The sequence below is a fragment of the Bos indicus genome, chromosome 17, assembly GCF_029378745.1.
Source record: "Bos indicus isolate NIAB-ARS_2022 breed Sahiwal x Tharparkar chromosome 17, NIAB-ARS_B.indTharparkar_mat_pri_1.0, whole genome shotgun sequence".
In the NCBI taxonomy this organism is placed as follows: Eukaryota; Metazoa; Chordata; class Mammalia; order Artiodactyla; family Bovidae; genus Bos; species Bos indicus.
Genome location: NC_091776.1, coordinates 44,557,029 through 44,582,005, shown reverse-complemented (window position 1 = coordinate 44,582,005; position 24,977 = coordinate 44,557,029). Strand labels below are relative to the sequence as shown.

Genomic DNA, 24,977 nt, shown 5'->3' with positions numbered 1-24,977 from the left:
TCTCTGAGCTGTGAACGCTTCTGGAAACATCCAAAAACTACCCCAGAAGATCTGGCTGCACGTGTGGAGCCTGCTCTCCCCCAGGAGAGGGGACCCTCTGGAGCCCCCTGCACGGTAGCCCACGGCACAGCCACCACCCACCATGATGAGGTTCCCATCACCTCTTTCCAACCAAAGACATTACACACTGATTGTCAACATCACAGAAAAAGGCTTCCTGTTTCATGGGACGCTTAGGAAATATTTGCTAGTTTAACTGATGCCAAGCAAGGCTTTTCACAACTGTGTTAGGAATGAAAGGACCCCAGATAGCAAATAAACCACTCTCAGATTGATGTTCTGTTTAACCCAAACACTGCTTAAGAGTTTGCTAAAAAGGGCACTTTTCCTGGGCACAGTTGAGAGAGGTCTTTCTAAAAGCTTAGAATGATTACCACATGGTTTTAAAAATAATTTATTCCATTAAGTAGTTTTAAAAAGATGTAAAATTGCCACGGGACACATGATAATGCATTTAGTGGAATCAGGGCCAACTTATATAAACAAATGGAGAAATAATCAAAGGTCTAAACTTGAGAAAACAGGAACAGCAGTCTGCAAAGTTAGGGCACATCCCTACTTTAATTTCCGTCTGAATACTTACAACAATATACAGGATGGTATGGTCAAATTTTAGAGAAAACAGATCATCACTATGACTACATCTGTGTTCTGATTTCTTTGAGGCTAGAGATGTCTTTTAAAAACGCCATTTGGTTTGTAGAACAGAATGTATTTTTCTCTTATGTCTAGGTTGTCTGCTACACAAGTGAGAACACCCTGTGTAACAACCTTTTGAATTTTAAAACCTTAACCTCAGGTCCGATATTCCTGACCTATGTCTTGTTATTGTGTGAAAGAAATAAGCTCTTTTCTTTTTTTTTAACATAAGTTTCAATTCAGAATCTTTACAAATAAAAGACTCTCACTTATGTCTACCTCCTATCACTGTATAGTCTCAAAGAGTAAGTTCAGAAGAATCAAAGGGATTTACAAAGGCACTGGACAGCAGACGCATTGGTAGTTTTCACTTTTGATCAAACACTGGCAATGCCCCCAGAACCCTGCTGTGAGTGGTCACTGGTAACACGGGAGAAACAGCCCTCCCCTCGGCTGCAATGCCCTAGCCCTCCGGGATGCACAGCTCTGTATGTGCAAACCCTCCAGCAGGTATGGCCCAGGGGGAGGGAAGACAAACCACACCGAAAGGACAGAACTGGGATCAGATATTTCCTCCAAAGCAAATCTTTTGTCTCTACTAAAACGTGATGCTCTTTCATAAAGCAATCCAACTGAAATGCATTCTAAAATACGAGGTACACCTCAAAACCAGGGAACAACATTCAGGTTACTTTATTACACTGCACTGGCAGCTACATAAGGTGCACTGTGAAAGGCCAAGTGCTGGTGAGAAAGGAACACCCTCCAAGGACCGCTGGTGAGTGAGTCCTGTGTGAGACTATTCACGTAACTCCCAGCGGCTACCATTTCTCCTCTAGAAAAAAGCTAGTTTCATCTTCTGGTCACTCACTTAAATGTCTTCAGTGACTCCCAACTGTAAGTGTCGCTGCAACTGTCCGACACATGCAAGGCTCCTTTACTCCTGGATGCCCAACTTGTCAGTGTCTAATCAACGGTTGACCGGCAAAGCAGAGAGGATTTTTTGTCATGAACTAGAAAGTCAAAGACCCTTCCCAGAAAAGGCAGAGGTACAAACTTCACCTGTGTTTCAGGAAAAGAGCGGAAGGGAGCGCAGCACTGTCGAGGGAGCAGGGGGCACCCAGCCTCTCTGGCGCCCTCTTCCGTCACGTGTGCACCTGGGGCGGCTAACAGAGCCTGTGTAACCACACTGAGGGTTTTCAGAAAATCTGCAGCAGTTTGTATTCACCTTCTCTCTAAATAACAGAAAGCTAAATTTTATACAGAATATTTGCAATTTCTAAAATTACTCTCTAAATAAGGACTGATAAATTAATCAGAATATTATTTTGGCATGTGAAATTTCAGCAATAAACACAGTACTTTTCTTAACAAACAAAACAACAAAGAAGAAACCAAGAACCCCAGCAGTGTGCATGGGCCCTACAAGGTGGCAAGCTGGGCCAGGCGCGCCATCCGGCGGAGGTGGCCCCCGTTGGCGGGACTGTAGCGCCCGGGGCTGCCCAGGCCGGAGGCGTGAGGTGTGGAGCCAGGCTTCCCAGGGCTGCTGCCTGCAGGGCTGCTTCTCCCAGGGCTGCCGCTAGGAGGGCTACTGACGTCCAGGAGCTGAGACTTCAACTTCCCTTTCAGCGAGGGGCTGGACCAGCTGAGGAAACCAAGAACGGGCAGTCAGCATGGATGGCTGGATGGGATGGGGCGAGTGGAGGCCAAAGACAGGATCTGGGCCCCTGCCCCCGAGAGAACACTGGCAGAGGTGCTGCAAGCCTGGGAGCTGTGAGCCCTGAAGACTGAAAGCTCATTACCATTCCCCACACGAGTGGCATGTGACCCTGAGCAGGAACCTGGGCTACTTCCGTCCCGCACCCACTTGTCAGCAGCACCCTTCCCCTTTGTCACCCCCAGCCACACGTCAGGGGACTTCCCACCAGCTTGGCTATCGGATCTGTGTGAATTTCCCCACGAATCTAGCAACTCTGATCCCTGGGCCTGTGGGTACCTCTGTCTGTCCGAAGGCGAGTAGCAAAGGACAGCGCTCCTCCACCTGTGTACGGCCGGGTACTGGCGAGGGTCCACATCCGTGCACTCCAGGGCTGCCAGAACATCCCGATCCAGTTTTGACGGCTCTTCTCTAGAAGGCACGAGAAGAAGCAAGAACCTCCATGATTACACCCAGAAATCCAGCACCACTGAGTCCATTACCAGCACCGCAGGCACTAGCTGCAGGCTGCAATCCAGTTTGGGGGTGGGGGTGAGGGTGAGGGTGGGACTAGCATGGGCGGGGATGGCAGAGGGAACGTGCTACCCACAGGGAGGAGACCCCAGCCCCAGCCCTGCTGATAAGACGCGCTCTGTGTATTACCACCTCCAGGAAGACAGAGCAGAAGTGGGAACAGGCCATCAGCTGGACAACTGAGACTGACCCCAAGATGGCCTTTCTTCCTAAAACTCATAGGACAGCTCAGTCATGGTGGGAAGTACAGTGGACGCAAGGAGGAGCCAGGAAGGAAAATGCTGTCTCCCACTGGCTTGGAGGACCAATGAGGATGGATAGAAAGCCACCAACTCGTGAGACAGATTGAACAAGTGCCTGTCAGACTGGCCGGGGTGGAGGGAAGTGTCCAAGAATCATACTGGTGCCTGTGCCCACCCCCCCCAACACACGTGCGTGCTCCCCGACTCATACCCAAAAAGGAAGAGCCTCTGGACAGGCTCCTTTGAGGCGGGAATCTCCGAGGGCTCCGAGCCATTGCCATAGCGGGGCTCGTGCACAGAACTGTCTGGATTCAGGCACATGTTAGCAATTCCAGCAGACATCTCATTTTCTGTCCTTCCCTGGTTATTTCCAAGTCTATCAGCAGCAAGAGGTTCTAACACGTCACTTCCTCCCGCGTTCACTCTTGATGTCAGGACCTTCTTATCTCTAGTTTTCACTCTTTGATTTGGTGTCTTAGAAAAGCTACTTTCTAGATTCTGCAAATTCAGTTTATCAAACTCAACAGTCAAGCCGGAGATGGGTGAGCGGAGGTCTTCCTCCCCACTCTGGGCCTTGGGCCTCTTCCCACCCAGGGTCTTGCCATCCCTTAGAGGGCTGCAAAACCCATTTCTGCTGCTGTGGGGACTGGTCGGGGCTGAGGCTTCGATAAGTTCTGTCTGCTCCAAGGGGAGGATGTCACACCCCAAGTCTCCAAAAGCAGCTGCCCTGGGCGGGGTGTTGTTTCGAGCTGTGTTTTGCCGGTTTTTTATCTCTTCCAAGCTCATGTCATCGTCTTCATCTAGAAACGCCCTCACAGAGATGGAATTGCTGCACTTCCTCTGACGGCCTGAGGGAGAGAAACCAGCTCTCAGAGGTGTTGACAAGGGGACTTCGGGATGTCACCGCGGATAGCACAAACGCTGTGCCAAGTCACTCCCATATTTAAAGCCTCCTCCTTGTTGCTTAAGACAGAAAACCTTGGAAAAAGTCAAGCAGGACCTTGCAGACAGAATTACAGGCTCCAGGCCCAGCTGTGCCCCCTCATGGGCAAGAAAATGAGAAGCCACAGGTTCCCACAGACCTGGCCACAGGACGGCTGCCAGTCTCACCAGCCTTGGATGCACTGCGTGTCCTTACCTAGGGCTGAGGCATCCTCCTGGCGACACGCTGCATTTTCTCCCATGTCTTGTAGGTGCTTTTTGCCTACTTCCTGCTGAGTAAGGTATTCTTCCAGCTTTTGCAGGCCTGCCTGGGAAGACAGATCAACAAAACAGCCCAGAAAGTCCCAGTATTCGACCCAGGGATACCCCAGTTCATGAGCCAGCTCCCTGTAAGAATAAAGCAAATTAACCAGTTTTGAGAGCAGAAGAAAAACTCACAGAACTGACTACACAGAAAAGAGCCACTTTATGCTAGAAATGCCCAAACTGCACCTGCAACCTTGGTTTCATTTTATCCTAAATTTGGGGCTGAAAGAGTATGCTTAACTTCCTGAAGCAGTGTCCCCCTCACAGGGTAAGACTGTGCTATGGAATGAGTCAAGGTCACGGGTGAGAAAGGTACCACTTAAAACAAACCATTCCACTTACACCAACACTCACCAGAGATAAAAAAGGGCAAACTGTAAAACTCCACTAACAAAGAACATTTTGGTTTTCATAAAACAACAGTACAAAGTTGAAGACAATTCTGGTTTGGGCCAGACATAAATGTTTAGAGGTCTTTTTCAAGTTGTGAACTTAAAGCTGGGCACATATTTTACGAAAAAGTCTCCCTGTGTGGCTCCTTTCCCCACACAGCCTCACGCTCCTTGGATGCCCCACCTGACTGCCAGGAGGGACTGTTTTCATGGAGCCTTGCTGCACAGGCTGCAGTGTACACCTCTGCAAATTAGACCTTAGTAAAAAGGCTTTAAAGTCTACCAGTAAGGACTTCTGGGAATTACTATTTTGAAAGTCCCAAGCACCAAGCACACTGGCACACAGCACACAAGATACCACCACTCGGCTCTTTGGCACTTCGTGCTCTTTAAGTACCTTCCCACTCTCTCAATGCCTCTTTCTGGATCAGATTTCCTGACACTGTGGAAGAAGCCCGCTTTCTCTCGAGGCGGGGTTTTCCAGAGTCGGCGAAAATCTTCTGCCTAGAACAGAAAGTGTGTTGAGATGCGCTATGCACCCACATTGCCAGGCAGTGCCCCCGCCCAACCCCAAACACAGTGCAGGCAACATGCCCTCCTGCTCTGGAGCTACGGAACTTCAGTTGTATCACAGTAGAGGCCAGGAGGGACCCTGGCAAGGTCTGGGCCGGGATGAGGGTCAGAACTGAACCAGGAGGCTTTGAGGGAGACCCTACAGACCTGCTGCCCAATAATGTGTGTGCTTTTTATGTTTCATGCAGCTAAATCTATTCCTAACATTTTATAGTTGAAGGTAACTAACTACAGCTTTCTTTTACTAAGAGGAAAGAGTGCATACAGGTCAGTATATGAAGTACCTCCGTCTGGAAGGTGAACTTCAGAGTCTGCAAGTGGAAGTTTCCTAGTGACAGCACAAACCCAAGTACAATGGAATGGGCATATGCTGTGCAAGGTCCATGGGCACAGATGGGGGGCGCAGGTAATGCCAGCATGGGGAGAGTAAGCCCGGGTAAACCTCATTTCTTGGGAGCACCGCTTGTCACATACCTGCTCTAGCTAACAATAATAGAGTCAAGACACTTGTTCCTCCAGGAAAGTTCTGAAGCCTCACTGACAACTCATTGGAGTTTCATGAGACCTGGTCTCCAGGACCAAGCACAAAGCGAAAGGCTGGAAAAACCCAGCACTCCTGGTGGGGACAGCCAGGAGTTGTTTCAGAACCTTCCACAGATGCTCACCTTGGATGGACTCAGGGGCCCTGCGAAGGCTCGAAGGGTTAGAACAGGGTCTTTGGGGAAGCCTCCAGTGTGGCCAATGTGAGAGACCTCGCCTGTCTGGTCTGAAGACCACAGCTCCCCGATCACAGGAGAAGACGTGTCCTCTGCCCTCAGGAGGGGCACATAGTAGTGACCTGGGAGGAGAAAACACATGGGGCTAGGTGATGTGTGTGGACAGCCTGCACCACAGTGGCCGTTGCTGCTGCTAAGTCGCTTCAGTCGTGTCCAACTCTGTGAGACCCCACAGACGGCAGCCCACCAGGCTCCCCCGTCCCTGGGATTCTCCAGGCAAGAACACTGGAGAGGGTTGCCATTTCCTTCTCCAATGCATGAAAGTGAAGAGTGAAAGTGAAGTCGCTCAGCCGCGTCCGACTCTTCATGACCCCATGGACTGCAGCCCACCAGGCTCCTCCATCCATGGGGTCTTCCAGGCAAGAGTACTGGAGTGGGTTGCCATTGCCTTCTCCAACAGTGGCCGTTAGGCCCTGGGAATCAGCCTGAGAATCAGCTGGATTATTACCCCACAGGCTCTGCATGCCAGTCAAAGATGTTAACTGTAAAAAGGCTGAGAAAGCTCTGGAGCCAGAGCAACTGAAGAGAGGTCAGTCTGTGCCAGACTCCTGCACCTAAAGAGCCCCACACTCTTCCTCTGCAGAGAAATAAGGAGGAGAAGAAAAAAGGAAAGGGGAGCAGCAAATACATGCTTGTTTCCAGGTTCGTAGGAGGACTGAGAGGGACCTGTGAACCAGAGCAGCTGAAGAGGAGCTGGAGAAACCTTACAAAGAAGATGCATGTCAACCTCCATCCTCCCCCAACTCCTATTCTGTTTTGTGTTACAATTTTAACATTGTAACACATATGTTCAGAACACATATCTGAACATATGTGTTCAGGTATCACTGAACACATATCTCCGAACAGACCTGGAATCACACACTTTGGTATGGAACCTGGAAAGGACAAAGGCTGTGAGGCCACAGGGACAATGTGGCAGGAAAGCACCAAGGACACCACGCAAGCGATGGTGGTGGCTGCTGGGGGCCTGTAAGACTTCATACCAAGAGGCCTCACCAAGCCCTGCACTAAAGAAACCACCAGGGATCTGGGCAGGAATGGAAACCAGAGAGAAGTAGATAAAGATGAACACACAGGGGAGGCAAAGAGCTTCCAGTATCTGCAGCAAGGCCATTAAGCAAGCTGCTGCCAACTGCTCAAACTCCCTGGAAACAACAGAGAGGAAAAAGCGGGTAGGAAGCGGGGCTTTCCACCGCCAGGTGCCCTGGAGCCTGTAGGCTGGCTGGGACACAGCTTGGGCACTCTGGTCCAGAGGCTGGAGGCTCCGGGAAACCGAGCAGGAAGGACTGCCCCACGGGCCCTGGTCTGAGAAGCCCTTGGCCTGGATAGTGGTGATCCAGGGCCGGGAGGTCGAAGAAACGGAGATGGGGACAGCCTGGGCAGAGGGCGGTGAAGGACAGGGAGCCACCAAACGACTGACACAGGGGCTCCAGGCAGGCCTCTCCCGCCTTCTGGCTGCCCTGCAGGCTGTGGCCAAAGAAGAGCGGCCAGAGGCACCTGCTGCCCAAGAGGCTGCAGAGGTCAAGGCGTGAGGCTGCAAGCAACAGTCAAGTGACAGACAACTTGGTCTCCCAGAAAAGGGAAGTGGAACCCAGGGTAATTCTGAGGGGGTCCCAACAGCCCCCTGGCTTCACTCCCACAGACAAGGCAGCCTAGATGCTGCCAGGACCTTCATGGAGGGCCTCCTCCTCACTCTGGGCGCCCACTCCCCACCTTACCCTTTAAGTAGTCTCGAATCCGCTCCTTCAGTTCTACAGATTTGTTTTTGCTTCTTTCACAAATAACCTATTAAAAAAAAAGATAAGTGAACACTCTGAATTGAATTTATCACGTTTTCTTATCATGAAAATGATTTTGCAGAAGCAAGTATTAAAGTCAACACAACAAGGACAGATAGATCCTAACGCTGAGTATTTCATAAAGCCCACGATAAAAAATGTATGTTTAACAATGCAATCTTCCTTCTTCAATGTTTTGTAAAAGCTCCAAGGGGCCAGGACAAGGAGAACAAACTCTGAGATTACAGGTAAATTTTACCTTCTTTCTTCATGCTGTCTACATTTCCTAATTTTCTGCAAGGAAAGGAAACCTTAAGGTGAACCATCAATTCAGAGCAGACATGTCCATACCTCAGGACTATACACTTCACTGCCTGGGAGTCTGTCTTCTACGGTTTGGTTGGACTGAAATACAACTTCTACTGAACAGGGACACAGATGTTTCATTTTTGCAACTACAGGAATCAATGTTCTCAGACATTAGAGAATATAGAGAACTGTAACATTTTAGCTACAAACAATAAAAAACCAATAACCTTAAAATAAAAAGGAAGGAACCACAAAATTACCATCTCCTGCCAGCCTGTGAGAAAAACAAATTACCACTGCACAGTGAACCCTTCAAGTAGTGCAACATTTTCTTCTAAACTCTGTAACTGGTTGTGAGAGAAGTCCAATGCTTTAAAGAAGTGTCACCACCTACTGTATGGCACATGGAACTCTGCTCATGTTATGTGGCAGCCTAGATGGGAGGTGAGTTTGGAGAATGGATACATATATATGTATGGCTGAGTCCCTCAGCCAGTTTACCTGAAACTATCAAGGCTATCATCATGATACAAAATAAAAAGTGAAACAAAAATGTGTCACCATCTTACATTGAGAAAACGCACACACATGCACACAGAAAGTTGAGTCAGATTTATCCAAAATAATGGTAATTTCTGAGTTGCAGAATTGGCTGGTAAATTTTATTCTTTTTATGTGAATTCTAAACTTGCTACAGAAGTGGGTGCAACTTACATAATCACAGCAAATGAAAAGGAGGTGCCACTGCCAGAACAGGATCTTACAAATTCTATTTCCACAGGGTGGGCAGGTCCAAGCCAGCCAACAGCCCCGTGCATGTTACAAAGTAACCCATCTTCCAGTTCTCTCAGGTCCACCTTTCTCGCTGCCTCACTGCACAGAGGCACTGCTGCCTTCTCTAAAGCGCATTTTGCTCAACTGCTGACATACATTCTGACAAGGCCTGTCCCTAAGGCTTGTATGGGCCAGGTGAGAATATAGAAGAGGGGCGCAGGACAGCTCCTAGTGCACACCGAGAGAACACACGAGCAGCACCATCCTCATCACATCATCACCACCGCCTCCATTATCCCTCACCAGTTACCATCATCCTCACCATCGTCTCACATTACCACCACCACCGCCGCCATCACCACCATCACAACCGACTCCATCCTCACCATCTCTATCATCCACGACCACCACCATCAGCAGCACAAGCACCACCTCCCATGTTCTCTCTGACCCTGGTGAGCTGAAGGATGCAGAGGGAACTTATCAAAACACAGTGAGCCACCAAGGACAGCTTGACCACCCAGTTCAGGAAAATAAAATCTGCAAACTAGGGCAGTTCACTCCCTCCTGGCTCTACAGAGGCATCTTCTTCAGAGTACATCTTACTTGACAATCAAGCTTCTGTTGCCATAAGGCAAACACGTGCACACAGTTACTTGTGTCTTCACAGTAGCTGTGGTTGCAGACCTTGTAATTATTTTCATTTCTAAAACTATGTAATAAGATTTTAATAGGTACTTACGTCTTCAGGTGTTTTATCATATTTATTCCTTGGGTTTTTTACAATCAAAGGGTGTGAAGAAAGCACATTGACCACATCTACATTTCCAAACTTACAAGCAAAATGCAATGGTGTGTCATAGCCCTGGGAGAAATGCAAAAGAACACTTATATAAACTTTTTTGGTTCATAAAGTTGCTTCAAGTTACTAAAAATAGGTATTTAGTAAAACAAACAAAAACCCTTAAAAATAAAAGACTATAAAAAGGCAGTGTCTTTATAGCTGAAAAGTAACTGGCACACTAGCATACACCCACTTTATGCCAGGGCATTAGCCCAGCTTAACGCTCCGTCCCTGTGTGTCCAGTGGCTGGGGGGAGCTTACAACAGAGCTAGGGTGTAACACCCGGTCAGCAAACAGCAGCTTTAACAATTCAGGGCCCAGTACAGTGTCTTATAATCAATGCTCATAAGGTAAAACAAATAGATTAAAACAAGATCTAGAATTGAGCAAAGCCCATGATTTGGTCTGTAGTCAGAACTCTCTCCAATGGCTAGTATTGCAATAAATGAAACTCTCCCCTTCTGACTCCACAAGGTTTTCCAATTCAATCCCTCCCCAGTCTCCCCACAGACCAGCAGGCCCCTGAGCTGTGGAGCCACCGCCCCCGGCATGTTCACTTGGATGGCCGCAGACTAGGAGGCAGTTCGGCCAAAACAGAATCTGCTTAGGTCCACCTGCAACCACCACACGTTCCAGCCCTCGGGTTCCTCCCTCTACATGCCATGCTGCGTGGTCAGAGCATCTTTCCCAGCTATCTAGAGTCCCCAGGGCCCTGCTGTCCGCACCCACACTCCCGGCTCCAGTCCCCCTTCTCCAAGGTGACCCCAGGCCCCAGTGCAAGCAGATACCCTCAGAGCAGCTCCACCCCCGTTCTGCACCTTCTAAGGTCATCTCACTGTCTCCAGGAGCTGCTGACACCGCCCCTGGCTACCCCACACAGTAAACAGCCAGGGCTCCAAAGACCACTAGGCTCTGCCACACACACCCGGCCCACCCACCATAGCTGTAGACACACAGAAGGATCAGGGCTGGGCTCCAGTAAAGCTATACTGACTGAATGGGACAGGCTGCCCCTTGCCAGCCCTGGCTTGACTGCCTTCTCCTAACCAGGCCCTCCCCAGTCCACCATCTACCTGAGCCGCCTCCAGCCCTGTGGCCAAGGCTGCAGCATCACCACAGCTCCCAGCCAGGCCCAGGGGGCTGGGGCCGCTGCACATCAAGGCCAGCTGTGTCCACTCAGTGTTCAAGATATCAGAGTGCAAAGCGCCCTCCACACTCCCCTTCCTTCTGGCTACCCCTCTTCCTCAAGCACATAACATACTTTCCTAACCTGCTCTGAGCTTTAGCAGCTTGACCCCAGTCACTCCCCTCACACCTGCCAGCAACTTTCATTCCCGAACAGCTGGGGGCCTCTGGGTCCTCTAGCCACTCCTGGCTCATCCAGCTTCTCCTTCACACCACGCCCTCTGCTGAGCCCTGGGCTTGGAGGTCAACACTTTAAGCAATTCCTACTCTCAGTGCCTCATGGTCGAAGAATGGGATCTGTAATACCTAATTTCAAGAACTTATCCAGTGGCCTCTGTGGACACACACGCATGTTTTCAACGAGCGCTACACAGGCACGAAAAACACTGTATTACACTTCTGGCAGGGCACACGGGCCTGTATCGCCTCAAGAAGTCACACTTCCCAACTGCACTGTCACACACCCTGATTCAGTTTGTTCACACTTAGTCTAATATACTATGACTTTGTTCTCTCTGGCCTATTTCACACTTACTACTGCTTTCATGTAACCACTGTTTCCTCTTTTATGCTCTTCTTTAATTTTGCCAGCATGGCCAAAATTTTTCCCTTCCTCCTTTTCTCTCTTGTGAGAAAAGTTATTCTTGCTTCCAGTTCTGCATTTCAATGTATCATATTCAGTATGTTAGAAAATAATCCACTAGGCTGTCTTTATTTCCTCTCCTGCCAACCATGATTTCTCAAACTCCTAGGTTTTGCTCAGAATTTACAGCCCTTGGCTCTCAGCCATCATTGGGTTCTCCCTTATATAAATATGTAAAACTCTTCTGTTTCAAGAATCCTTACTTAAGCCTTATGCACCATTAAAAATCACCCCACTGGGAGGCCCCCTGGTCAGTCAGTGGTGAAGAATCTGCCTGCCAATGCAGGAGATACAAGTTCAGTCCCTGGGTGGGGAGGATCCCACGAGCCGCAGAGCAACTAAGCCTGTGCACCACAGCGACTGAGCCCTGCTCTAGGGTCTCTGAGCTGCAACTACCGAGCCTGCATGCTGCAACTAGAAGCACGCACGCCTCGAGCCTGCACTCTGCAACGAGAAGCCACTGCAGTGAGAAGCTTGCACGCTGCAACTAGAGAGGAGACCCTGCTCTCCGCAACTAGAGAAAAAAGCCCGAGCAGCAATGAAGACCCAGCATAGCCAAAAATAACTGAATAAAATATTTAAAAACAAAAAGTCACCCCACTGAACATTTTAACCCCACAGGAAATATTCTTCACATAATGTTAAATGTAAACAACAGACATACATAGGACTGTAAGGCACCAAAACCTTTTTACTTCCTGCTCCCTTTAGCTTTGGGGCATTCACTCCCCCTCCTTTCAGCTCAAGCCTCTCTGAACAAAGGCCAGGAGGGAAGTGCCCTGGGGGCGGCTCCACCCCACTTGAGATCCAGGCCAGGGGGCTCTTCTCAAGTGTGACCGGGTCTGCTCTTCCTCAAGGAATGCGCGTCTCCTCTGAGCTGACGCCCAAATACTGTTTCCACCCCAGGATGGCTACAAGGCATACCGCTCTGTCCGGTGTGTTGAGGTACAGGTCCACCACATAGCAAATGCGCTTCTCCAGCATGTGCGGCTCGTCATCTGGGTACATGAGCCGCATGAACTCGGGGTTCTCCAGCGTCTCTAGGGTGAGCTGGCACACAGCAGCCTGGTTCTCTTTGGCAGCCACATGCATGACATTGTACCGACACCCTTCCTGAAAGAAAACAGCAGACTCTGAGCTTCGCTTTCATCACCTGCAGTCTTGATGCTAATGATGCTAGAAGTAGGTTTACCTGTACGATGGTTGGGTTGTCCCCTGAACCAATCAGATACCGGGGATTACTCCAGATGAGGTCGGAAAAGGTGTCTTCGTCTCCCTTCTCCACAGCTTTCCGAAGTTTGGCAGTGAGGTCTTGTGTGCGTGGATTTTTATAGCTGTTTGCTCGCTCTTTGCTGGCTGTTTCTGACTCAGACAAGTACAACCCGTCTGTCACAAAAAGACAATTGAAAGACATTGTATTTCACAAACATTTTATCATTATCCACTATGTGCTTCACTGACAAGAAAAATCTTTCCCATAGACGCTGATGATCTACTTGGGAGTAAAAGCTTAAGAAACAAGGACGATCTGCAGCAGATGGATGCGTGTCCCAGCCTCGGGCAGTGAAGGACAGGCTGTGAAGCTCAGCAGGGGGAGGAAGGATATGGGCACAAGGCCAAGGATACGATCCACTCCTGCACGGGACCTTGCAAGAACAAGGAGCATCCCCAGCAAGGCAGAGTCAAGAGGAAGGTCTACTGGCTGAATCACAACACCTGTGCGTGTGTGAAAGCCATTTGAGGAACTGTCACCAAACGTGAACAGGGAAACCTGTAAGTGTTGGGAATCATCCTGGCTTCCATGGAGGAAGTGCCTCCATGAAGCGATAGAAGAGGAGGCACACAGCACTCTTGATCAAAGGCCAACTGCCTGCAAGGAGAGCCACTTGCTTCCTCAGGAACCCCAGCCAGCCTGCGAAGCAGGGCCGCTGTGAGCTCACGGAGGGGCCAGAACGAGGCTAGTCCACTGGGGTTTTGTATGATGCTGAAAGCAAAGGCCCCTCACAAGACCCTGGTCCTGAGCTGGGAGTGGCAGTGGCCACGTTTCCGGCTGGACAGCTCCCGCAGGCAAGCTCAACTACTGGAGAACTCTTTTGAAGCCAAGCAGGTACCACTTGGGCTTCCCTGGTGATGTAGGGGTAAAGAATCCTACCAATGCAGGAGATGTAAGAGAATGCAGGTTTGACCCTGGTCGGGAAGATCCCCTGGAGAAGGAAATGGCAACCCACTCCAGTATCCTTGCTTGAAAAATTCCATGGACAGAGGAGCCTGGGGGGCTACAGTCCATGGGGTCACGAAGAGTCGGACAGGACTGAGCACATGCACAACCAAGTGCTTTCATAAGCACAGGTACAAGCAAGTACCACGAGTCTTAGAAGAAGGTGTAGCTTTGGGGCGGAAGTAGATAGGTCTCAGCACCTAAAAAGGCCTAGAACCCAACAGGCTGCAGGAGAGAAAGTGCAATAAGAGGGACAGAACACGGCAATGGAGGCCCTTTCGCTGCTTCTCCCACAGCCCTGTCAGCTTTGGGGCCTCAACAGCTGCCTGGCCCACTCAGCTCCTGTTGCCTCAACCCAGACCAGCCAACTGACCCATCCTCCTCCAGTGCTCTATGGCCCAGGCCTCAGTTCTCTACTCCCAGCACACTGGACTTCTCTCAAAGGTGGAGAAAACTAGTTACCAAGAAAGAGGGTGTAAAATACCCAGGAGTAAATCTGACAGTAATGCCAGATATGAACTGCTATATAAATGAGCTTTTAACCCACCATTGCTAAAGAGTGGTGCCGTTTTCACAGGAGAAAGTGGTAAAGAGGTTTTGCTTGGAGAAGGGAAATAATCACAACTTCCTCTGGCAAATTTCTCAGCATCTTCTCGGTTTGTAAAAGCTTTAAATCGGGATCCTTTGTTCATCTTGACAGCTTGTAAGGCTTCCTTTTTATCTTCATAAACGTGAATCCTTTCTGTATGGGAAAAGCGACAAAGGAAAATCAGAGACGATTAACAGGAGCCCTTGTCACCTAATTCACACTTGAAGCCCCCTGGGTTTGTTAATTAACAATTGTTACCCAATAGCCTAATTTTTCTCTCATTAATATTTCAGATTTTTAATCTTCGAAAAAAAAAAAGGGCTTCAGTTAGCAAAAAGAATACAGAAAGTTTGATCATATGAATATGCATGGATATAAATGATAAATATTTTATATATGTATATGCAGTTTTTACACCTAAGGATATAAAAATAAAATTTAATAATTTTAAAAGTAAGCCAAATAACTATGACTATTGGACTTCCCTAGTGGTCTAGTGGTTAAAAATCTGCCTGCCAATGCAGAAGACATGGGTTCAATCCCTGCTTTGGGACGATTTCCACATGCCACAAAGTAAGGCAACTACTGAGCCCTTGCCCTAGAGCCTGTGATCTGCAACGAGAAGTCACAGCAATGAGAAGCCCGTGTACTGCAACTAGAGAAAGCCCAAGTGTAACAACAAAGACCCAGCACAGCCATAAATAAATAAATAAAAAATACACACACAAAAAGGGTACTAGATATAAAAATAAGGCAGGTTTCCCTTATTTGAAAAGACCAAAAGGGAAGTTTAATAACATGAGTATGGTTGACAGAACAGAAACAAGATACTTGTTTTCCCTTTTCAGATAGACAAAAATGTACATTTCATATTATAGAGAGGCTAAAAAGTCACTCATTCATAGCAAATAGTAATATCTTTTGGAGGACCGTAGCTTTCAGTTTTAAAAATGCATACTGAAAAAAAATACAAAAAACCTTTTGACCTGACACTCTTACCAATTTTATAAAAATAAAAATAATGTATGTACTTACATATATATGTTAAATGTAAATTAAAATATATTAAAAATATAAAAGTAATTAAAATTTAAATACATAGATAAAACATAGTAAGCAGGGTCAGGAATGATACACAAAACAGTAAGATCTGGGTGGGGAGGAATAAATTTCATCTTTATGGACCACACATACATATATAAAATGTACATATTATGTACACTGTTTTACAAAAAGTAACTTCGTTCTGATCAATATCAAGCTTTCAATACTTCTTTCCAACGCTATTTTAGTCTTATTTAAAATTACAATTCTTTAATGTTGAAAATTATAATTCACTGGCCATTTGCATTCATTAATATAAAAGGTGGTCAGGTTACAGAGAATTAAAAAAAAGTGAGGGAGATGATTAATCAAAAAATGGAGCCAGTCCATAAATATTTATAAGTGAACTATATCTTCACAGAATCCAATTTCCTTAATTTCTAAAAATTCCTATAGATTTACAAAAAATTTAGGAGCGTTCTATATAAAAATGTGAACAATGGTTAGTTTGAAGGAATGAGATTATGGTGACTAAAGTCTTCTTTATTCTCTTCTGTAGTTTGTGATCTTTCAAAATCCCTCTCCTCTGATGTAAATGAACCACCTGTGTCAGAGGCACCCTACTGGTCACATTACCATTTCTTGCTGGAGTATCCTCGAAGGCCGCTGGGCACACCCCGTAGTAGAGAGGCACCTCTGCAGAGGCCCTCAGCACGGCTTTCTGGCTGTTGATGCCGCCTGAGGCACTGAAGGGCGCTGAACAGGTCTTAGATGTCACGGCGTCTTCCTCTGGAGGATTCAAGCCCACACTATAACCAAAGTCTCTGTCTTCAGAAAAGCTGACCTGCTCAGCTGGGCTCCCTACTGCAGACTTCACAATCCTTTGTGTGTCCTGGCCCAGGGATGGGGCATCTGCGGCACCAGGGTCGGACAGGTGTGAAGGCAGTGTACCACGCTCTAATAAAGCCTGAGCCAGTTTTTTCTCAAAAATGAACCTGGTTGTTGATGTAATGGGTCCACATTTCAATCCAGCTTTGACAATCTCTTCTCTAAGCTCATCTGGATTCAGGAGCTTCAATCGCGCCAAGATGGTATCCATTGTCATTTTACCTAGGCCCAAAAGAACGAAAATCAATTTGATGGTTGTAAGTATGTCTTTCCTTAAACAAATTCAGCAAAGTTGCAGGATACAAGATTCATGTACAGAAATCTGCTGCTTTTTTATACACTAATAATGAACTACCAGAAAGAGAAAGTAACAAATCCTGTTTAAAATAACATCAAAAAGGATAAAATGCCTAGGAATAAACTTAACTATAGAGGTGAAGACCTGAAGACCTGTGAAGACAGACATTTCTCCAAAGATACACAGATGGCCAACAGGGACATAAAAGGTACCCAACATCACTAATTATTAGAGAAATTCAAGTCAAAACCACAATGAGATATCACCTAACACTGTCAGAATAGTTATCATCAGAAAGTCTACAAATATCAAAGGCTGGAGATGTACAGAAAAGGGAACTCTTGTACACTGTTGATGAGACTGCAAAATGGTATAGCCACAATGGAAAAACAGTATGGAGGTTCCTCAAAAAACTAAAAACACAACTACCATATGATCCAGCAATCCCACTTTTGGGATATATCTATCTGTCTATATACACACACCCAAAGGAAACAAAAACGCTAATCTGAAACGATATGAGCACCCCCAATGTTCATAGCAGCATTATTCACAATAGCCAAGCTACAAAAAAATGAAATTTTGCCATTTGCAACAACACAGAAGCGCTTGGATGGTATTATGCTTAGTGAAAGAAGTCAGACAAAAAGACAAAAACTATGTGTAGTTACGTGTATGAGGAATCTAGAAAATAAAACTAGTGAATACAACAAGAAAGAAACACTCACAGATAAAAGAGAACTAGTGCTTACTGGTGGGGAGGGAAGGGAGGGGCAAGATCTGGTATGGGATTAAGAAATGCAAACTACTATGTATAAAATAGACAAGGATGAAGGATAGGTTTACATCACAGGGAATTATAACCATTATCTTGTAATAACTTTTAATGGAGTACAATATGTAAAAATACTGAATCACCATGCTGTAACCTGAAACTAATATTATATTGTAAATCAACTATACTTCCATTTTTTTAAAAAAGTGGCAAAACAGCTGGCTTCAGGGAACTCCCTGGTTAGGACTCCATGCTTCCATTGCAGGGGGCTTGACCCTTGACTGGGGAACTAAGATCCCGAAAGCAACACACTGTGACCAAAAAAAAAAAGGTTGACTTCAAAGCTTCATCTCAATCCATTATTTCCCCATACTCTTTGGAGTCTATGACACAATGTCATCACAGCGACATTCTAGGGAGGCCAGCATGCTGGAGAAACAGGTGCACCACTTGTCGCCAGTTGCAATATGTGTGTATGTGCTAAGTCGCTTCAGTCGTGTCCAACTCTTTGTGACCCCATGGACTGTAGCCCACCAGGCTCCTCTGTCCATGGAATTCTCCAGGCAAAAATACTGGAGTGGGTTGCCATGCCTTCCTCCAGGGGATCTTCCTGACCCAGGGATCAAACCTGTGTCTCTTCTGTCTCCTGCATTAACAGTCAGGCTCTTTACCTCTAGGGGCACCTGGGAAGCCCAGCTGCAGAATAATTAGGAAGAAATCCCCAGGAAAGCAACTGGGCAATGTCCATCAAAACTCCAACTCCAGAAATTTATCCTACAGATACATCTGTACTTTATTCCATACATGATGAGAAATTATACAAAGATTTAAACAGAAGCGCCACAGATAGCTCTGGAAGTCATTTTGCTAATACTGATGACAAACAGCGAACATTTAACATGTGGGGGATTTCCACGTGCCTGGTTCTATCCTAAGCACTCTGTCAGCACTAAGTTATTTAAAATTCACGGTAACTCCGCATGAAAGTTTATTGCCATTGCTCACCCTTGCTTCATAGATGGAGATCCTAAATCAGAGAAGCTAAGTGACTTGTTCAAGTTATACAGTCACCAATCAAATGGACGTGAACTAGAGCTGGAGCTTTCATCAATACATTTAGAGAAAGAGCAGTTAAATCTATGGTACAGGTTTAAGGATGGTTAGCTAAAATTGGGAGAAGGTAAGAAAGGACAGAGCACGGGTCACTGCTGCAGTTACTGGGGCTGGAGGTGAGGGCTCAGACTAGAGAAACAGGATGTCTTGACCACAGATGAGATGCCAGGGTTGGGGTTTGGAGGGACTGTAGTGGGCCCATAGTAATACCTAGATTTCCAGTCTAGATGCCTAGAAAGCAATTCTCCCTGAGGCAGAGAATATGAAAGATGCAAATGGGGATTTAGGAATTGAGCATCAGAGACACCCACTGCACATCAAGTAGGCATTTTGATTTTCAAGTCTGAGATTCAGAAGACATTCAGAGTGAGAAAAACAGAGATGGGTGTCAAGGGTACATAAATGAGTGCTTAATCCTTGCCTCAACACCTTATCTCCAATTCACTGGCCTGTCATGCAGCAAGCAGAGTGAGCTTGGATTCAGTAACAGCTGAATGATAGTTATTTCTGTATTTTTCTTTTTAAATAAATTTTTATACCACCCTTCCCCCACTCACACACTCCAAGACTTCAAAAATCTTACTGAAGCCACACGCAAGGCAAAGCAGGGGTGGGGAGGACTGGGGCACATGTTATGAACAAATGGACAGAAACTCCACCTGATCCTGATAATATTCTCTTTTGCATATACCATCCCTGTGTCCTGACTCTAAAGCTATCCTTTAAAAAAATTTATTAGATTGATGAAAAAGTAATTGCAGTTTCTGACCATGAATTTTAAATCATTATAACCAGCCTCAAACACATCTTTATTAATCAAAATAGGAACCATTACAATCAACACATTTTTTCCCAATGAGAAAAAAAAAATCCATGCTTCAAGACTTGACGAACTTTTGGAAAGCATTTTCTACCTCCTGCTGGTGTGGAAGTGCTTTCCCTGCAAAAAGTTGTTGAGATGCTTGAAGAAGTGGTAGTCAGCTGGTAAGAGGTCAGGTGAATATGACAGATGAGGCAAAACTTTGTAGCCTAATTCGTTCAACTTTTGAAGGGTTGATTGTGTGATGTGTGGCCAGGTATTGTGGAGAATTCGGCCCGTTTTGTTGACCAATGCCAGCTGCAGGCGCTGCAGTATCCAGTGCATTTCATCGATTTGCTGAGCGCACTTCTCAGATATAAGGGTTTTGCCAAGATTCAGAAAGCTGCAGTGTATCAGTACAGCAGCAAAGCACCAATGGTGACCAAGACCTTTTTTTGCTGCAAGTTTAGCTTTGGGAAGTTATCCTTCTCGGAACTTCTCGGTCCAACCACTGAGCCAGCTGTTGTATACAATCCACTTTTTGTTGCATGTCACAATCTGATCAAGAAATGGTTCGTTGTTGTTGAGTAGAATAAAAGCTGACAACACTCCAAAATAACGATTTTTTAAAATTTTCGGTCAGTTCAAGCAGTACCCATTTAACAAGCTTTTTCACCTTTCCAATTTGCTTCAAATGCCAAATGACCACAGAACGGTCAATGTTGAGTTCTTCAGCAACCTCTCGTGTAGCTGTAAGAGGATAAGCTTCAGTGATTGCTCTCTATTGGTCGCTGTCAACTTCTAGTGGCCGGCCACTAAGTGCCTCATCTTCAAGGCTCTCGTCTCCTTTGCAAAACTTCTCGAACCACCACTGCATTGTACGTTCATCAGCAGTTCCTGGGCCAAATGTGTTGATGTCTCAAGTTGTCTCAATGCTTTACGGCCCATTCTGAACTCAAATTAAAAAAAAAATCGCTCAAATCTGCTTTTTGCTTAACATCATTTCTATAGTCTAAAATAAATATAAAATTAACAGCAAGTAATAAGTCATCAGCAAAAGAAAAAAAAAGGGAGAAACACACATTAAAATGATAACATAACCACATGTATTTAAGAATGTATTCTAATATCAAATGGCAAAATTTAACAATGCAAAACTGCAACTACTTTTACACCAACCTAATATTTTTAATTGGAGGATAATTGCTTTATAATGTTGTAAAGATTTCTGTCATACATCAACATGAATCAGCCATAGTTATACATATATCCCCTCCCCTCTTGAACCTCCCTCCCACCTCCTAGCCCTCTAGGTTGTCACAGAGCACTGGGTAGAGCTCCCTACAAAATATAGCAAATTCCCATCTATTTTACATATGGTAATGTATGTTTCAACGCTACTCCCTCAGTTCCTCTCATTCCCTGCTTCCCTGCTGTGTCCACAAGTCTGTTATCTACATCTGTGTCACTACTGCTACCCTGCGAATAGGTTCATCAATAGCATTTTTCTAGATTCCATATATATATGTTAATATATGATATTTGTTTTTCTCTTTCTGACTTGCAACTTCACTCTGTATAACAGTCTCTAGGTTCATCCACCTCACTAGATCTGACTCAAATTTGCTCCTTTTTATAGCTAAACAATATTCCATTGTGTATATACATACACACATATATATGTATATATATACACACACATATATGTATATATATACACACAACACAACTTCTTTATCCATTCATCTGTCAATGGGTATCTAGGTTGCTTCCATGTTCTGGCTACTACAAACAGTTAAAGCTATCTTTTTCATATAGGCTAATCTGAAGAGGGGTTTGTCCTTGCAACCAAGTAAGCCATGAAGAGAACAATTATATTATATCACTAACTGTGCGACCCTGAGCAAGTTATGTAAACTCTAAGCCTCAGTTTCCTCATCTATAAAACAGATATAATAATAGCTCTACTTCTTAGCTTAACAAGAATTAGATAAAATAATGCATGTGTTTGACACTGACAAAGTATCCATAAATGTCAGGGATACGAAGTTATTACTAAGTAATACAAGCTTATTAGCCTTGCAGAATACACAGTATGCTAGAAAGTCAACTTGAATAAAGACAAACATATATCCTCTGTTACTGATATCCTTAATACACAAATATTTGCTCATGTGTGGGAAAGAAAAGATAAAGCAGAAAATAATGAGACTAGTTAGCTTCAGGGGAGGGTGCGAAACAGATAGGAAGGCCAGAGGGCAGGGGAGAGGACACTTCTGAATGATTTTATGTTCTGACTTTTAGTAACATGTCTGTGATTCACACACAGAAAAACTATGTAAATAAACAAATAGATAGGGGAGACCTCCAAGTGGAATACAAACCAAAACAAATGTGCTCATCAGTATTACAAGTTAGTAACACAATGAATGGGAGAAGGAATATAACCACTGAAAAATAACACATGATGCTTTCCTCTAAGGGTAAAGACAGGAAGGGTACACAGACACTCTAGCTGGAAGGTAGGTGTTCACAGTGGTATAAGTTAGTGATTCTGAAGCTTTTTGTGTGTCCTCTAGGTATCAGCAAATAGTTGGATATATTGTGGCTGCTGAGACCCAGGCTCCTCACTGACAGAGAAGGGAGAGGCTACAATAGGACTCAGAAAATTTCTGTAAAGGGCCGAGAGTAAATTTTGAGGCTCTATGAGCCAAAGAACCTGCAAACACTCAAGAGCCATAGATGAAAGATGGCTGTCTTCCAAAAACAGGTAGGAGCCAGATTCGGCCTGTGGGCCATAGTTTACTGACCCTTGGGCTAGAGTTAGAAGTATCTGCAACATGTCCATTCATTTGATAGAGACATAAATATACAGATTAAGAAACTGAGGCAGGTCTGCAGACTGTATAACACTTCCTGACTTTACTACTAGCAAGCAGTATGATTACACAAGATCCTAACATTTGGGAATCTAAGTGGATGTATACAGGGTTTCTTTAACTATTTTATATTTTAATTATAAACACAAGAAGTTGAAAAATGGTACAGAGGTCTTGTGGACTCACCATGTGGCTTCCCTCAGTGGGACACCTGAAACACTGCATCCAACCCAGGCAGCAGACCCCGGCACTACACACTGAACTAACCACATCCTCACCGGGTTCTGCAGTCACTCTCCTCTTGTGTCTTTGTATGTAACTCCGTGACCACTTACCATATGATCGTTTATCACACGAATAGCTTCACACAGACATGCTAAATTACTGAACTGTTCCATCACCACAAAGATCTTCCTGCCAACTCTTGACTGTCACATCCAACCTCCTCCACTGTTCTCTACCCATGAAAACCACTGAGGAGTCCTCCGTTGTTATAATACCTTCACTTCACGTTATGTAAATAGAATTATACACTACAGACCTTTTGAGGTTGGCTTTTTTCACTCGGCATAATGCCCTTGAGATCCATCCGAGCTGCTGATGGATCAACAGTCTGGCATCACTGCTGAGCAGCATTCCACAGCATGAAGGTGCCAGTTTTATCCTTCAGACACATCTGGGCTGTTCCAGTTTTTGGCAATTACAAATGAAGTTATAAACGTTTGCATAAGGGTTTTCGTGTGAAAATAAGTTTTCGACCTTCTAGGATAAATGCCCATGAGTGAAGTACAGGTTCAACTATTTGAGAAACTGGGAGTTTGACTTCAGAATGATTGCACCTTAAAATTTTTTACCAGCAGTAAATTAAAAAAAAAAAAAAAAATTTCTATCAGCAGTAAATGAGACCCAGTTTCTCAGGGTTTCCACTAGCATTACCAAATGTCATTGGTATTTTTTATTTTAGCCATTCTCATAGATGTGTAGTGATATCTCATTTTAAGTTTAATCTGCAATTTCATGACTGGCTAGTGATGTTGAACATCTTTTCACATGTGTTTATTTCTTCTGTACCATTTTTGTAATTTTTTGTCTTAAGTGACTTAAAAATATAAGTTAAAAATTTAAAAAGAAATAAATAAGACACTCCGAACTGTAATTTCTTAGACTTTGGTGGCTCAGACCCTAAATAAAGAATCTGCCTGCAATGCAAGAGACCCGGGTTCCTTGCCTGGGTCAGAAGATTCCTCTGCAGAAGGGAAGGGCAACCCACCCCAGTATTCTTGCTGGGAGAATCCTATGGACAGAGGAGCCTGGCAGGCTACAGTCCATCAGGTTGCAAAGAGACTGACAGCGGCTTTCCCTTCACTTTTCAGACACCACTGGCCCCAACCGTCTTCAGTCTTAGTGTCTGCATAGTCTTTCACTGGGGCGTCCTGTTTTCTGACAGGGTTTTCTGTCACAATGGGCTTTCTGACACAGTGCTGACAGTGTACCTGGACATAGCAGCATGCTATTCACTAAAGACATAACCTGAAACTTCCTGAAGGGGTGAGAGAAGGTAAACAACCAAAAACCAAACAGGCTGGAGGGCTAGCTGGACCTGTGTCAACAGGCCTGCATCTCCACACGGCTTCTGCCTGGGACTTGTCATCCCCGCCGTGCGGGACCTTCCTGAGGCCTGCTCCCTCAGCTGTAAACACTAAGTCATCTGTAAGGAGCGCTGCAGCCCCGAGAGATCTAGGTAGGGTCATCAACTGTGCTTTCTGCTAATAAAATTCTATCTCCTGATGGGTACTTGAGAAACTGTTTTTTATCCTTCAGGAAGAAACCAAACTTGCCGGCAACGCGGTGAAAGAAAACTGAACGAAGGAGGATCTGGGATGCACGCAGGGTGCACACTGCCTTCTCGGTCAAATCAGGGGGCTCAAACCCACAAAACTGGGCACAGACGTGCTCCCGGGCGTCCAGCTTTGCGGCGCTCTCACCGTCTGCAAGTCAAGGACTCGCGCGTTTTACTTCAAGTCTCTTCCCAGAACACCGACTCACGCCGGGGAGAGGGATCCAAGCTCGGAGAGGAGAAGCTCGGGGGAACCCGAGCCGGGGAGGAGGGTGGGAGAAGACGGGAAGGAGGACCCAAGCCCGGGCAAGGGAGCGGGCCCACCCGCGAACCGGTCTTACCTGAATCCGGGGCTGGGCCCGCGACCGCGCGGGACGGCGGGTCGGGTGGACCGCTCTGACCCAGGCCCCGCGGCCGCCTGTCCAACCGCCGCACAAGCCAGCGCACCGCGATCAGCAGCACCGAGGCGCCCAGCAACTCCCAGGCCAACGCCGCCCACTCAGTCGCCGCCAGCCGCGGCCACAGCATCGCCACAACTGGCCCGGGTGCCGCCGCCGCCGCCGCCGCCGCCGCCGCCGCCTCCGCCGAGGCCCGCTCGCTCGAGGACCCCACGCGCCAGGCTGCCTGCACCACTGCCTGACGGCGCCGCGCCCGGGGTCAGCTGGGGCGGGGCCGGATCCGCACGCGCGAGACAGGGCGCTTGACCCCGCGCCGGCGCCCGGCGGCTCGACAAGGGAGCGCGGCCACTATCGCCGCGTCTTCAGACTCCGGGCGCGTGAGGGCGTGGTCGGGCAGTGGCGCGGGCAGCCGGCACGCGGGGTCCTCGGGCAGGCAGACGGCC

General features: G+C 46.4%; 1 protein-coding gene across 1 annotated transcript; it reads right to left on the bottom strand.

Moving 5' to 3' along the window:
• Positions 1–438: 438 nt before the first annotated feature.
• ANKLE2 (ankyrin repeat and LEM domain containing 2) lies at positions 439–24,712 on the bottom strand. Its single transcript, XM_019977392.2, has 13 exons — positions 24,478–24,712; positions 16,184–16,657; positions 14,462–14,656; positions 12,889–13,082; positions 12,621–12,809; positions 9,767–9,889; positions 7,882–7,948; positions 6,050–6,222; positions 5,209–5,315; positions 4,310–4,500; positions 3,383–4,019; positions 2,696–2,827; positions 439–2,344 (listed from the first exon to the last, which is right to left on the bottom strand). The coding sequence occupies exons 1-13, from the start codon at positions 24,662–24,664 to the stop codon at positions 2,122–2,124; spliced, it is 2,892 nt and encodes a 963-aa protein (XP_019832951.1). The 5' UTR covers positions 24,665–24,712; the 3' UTR covers positions 439–2,121.
• Between the last annotated feature and the right edge of the window lie 265 nt (positions 24,713–24,977).

Bases quoted from the DNA above. Each gene is read 5' to 3' on its own strand.
- ANKLE2 (XM_019977392.2), bottom strand. From the start codon at position 24,664: ATGCTGTGGCCGCGGCTGGCGGCGACTGAGTGGGCGGCGTTGGCCTGG. The intron at 7,949-9,766 runs GTAAGTACCTAT...TTTTTTTAATAG, and splicing joins ATGATAAAACACCTGAAGAC to GTTATTTGTGAAAGAAGCAA. The intron at 5,316-6,049 runs GTGAGCATCTGT...TTTCTGTTCTAG, and splicing joins GGCCCCTGAGTCCATCCAAG to GCAGAAGATTTTCGCCGACT.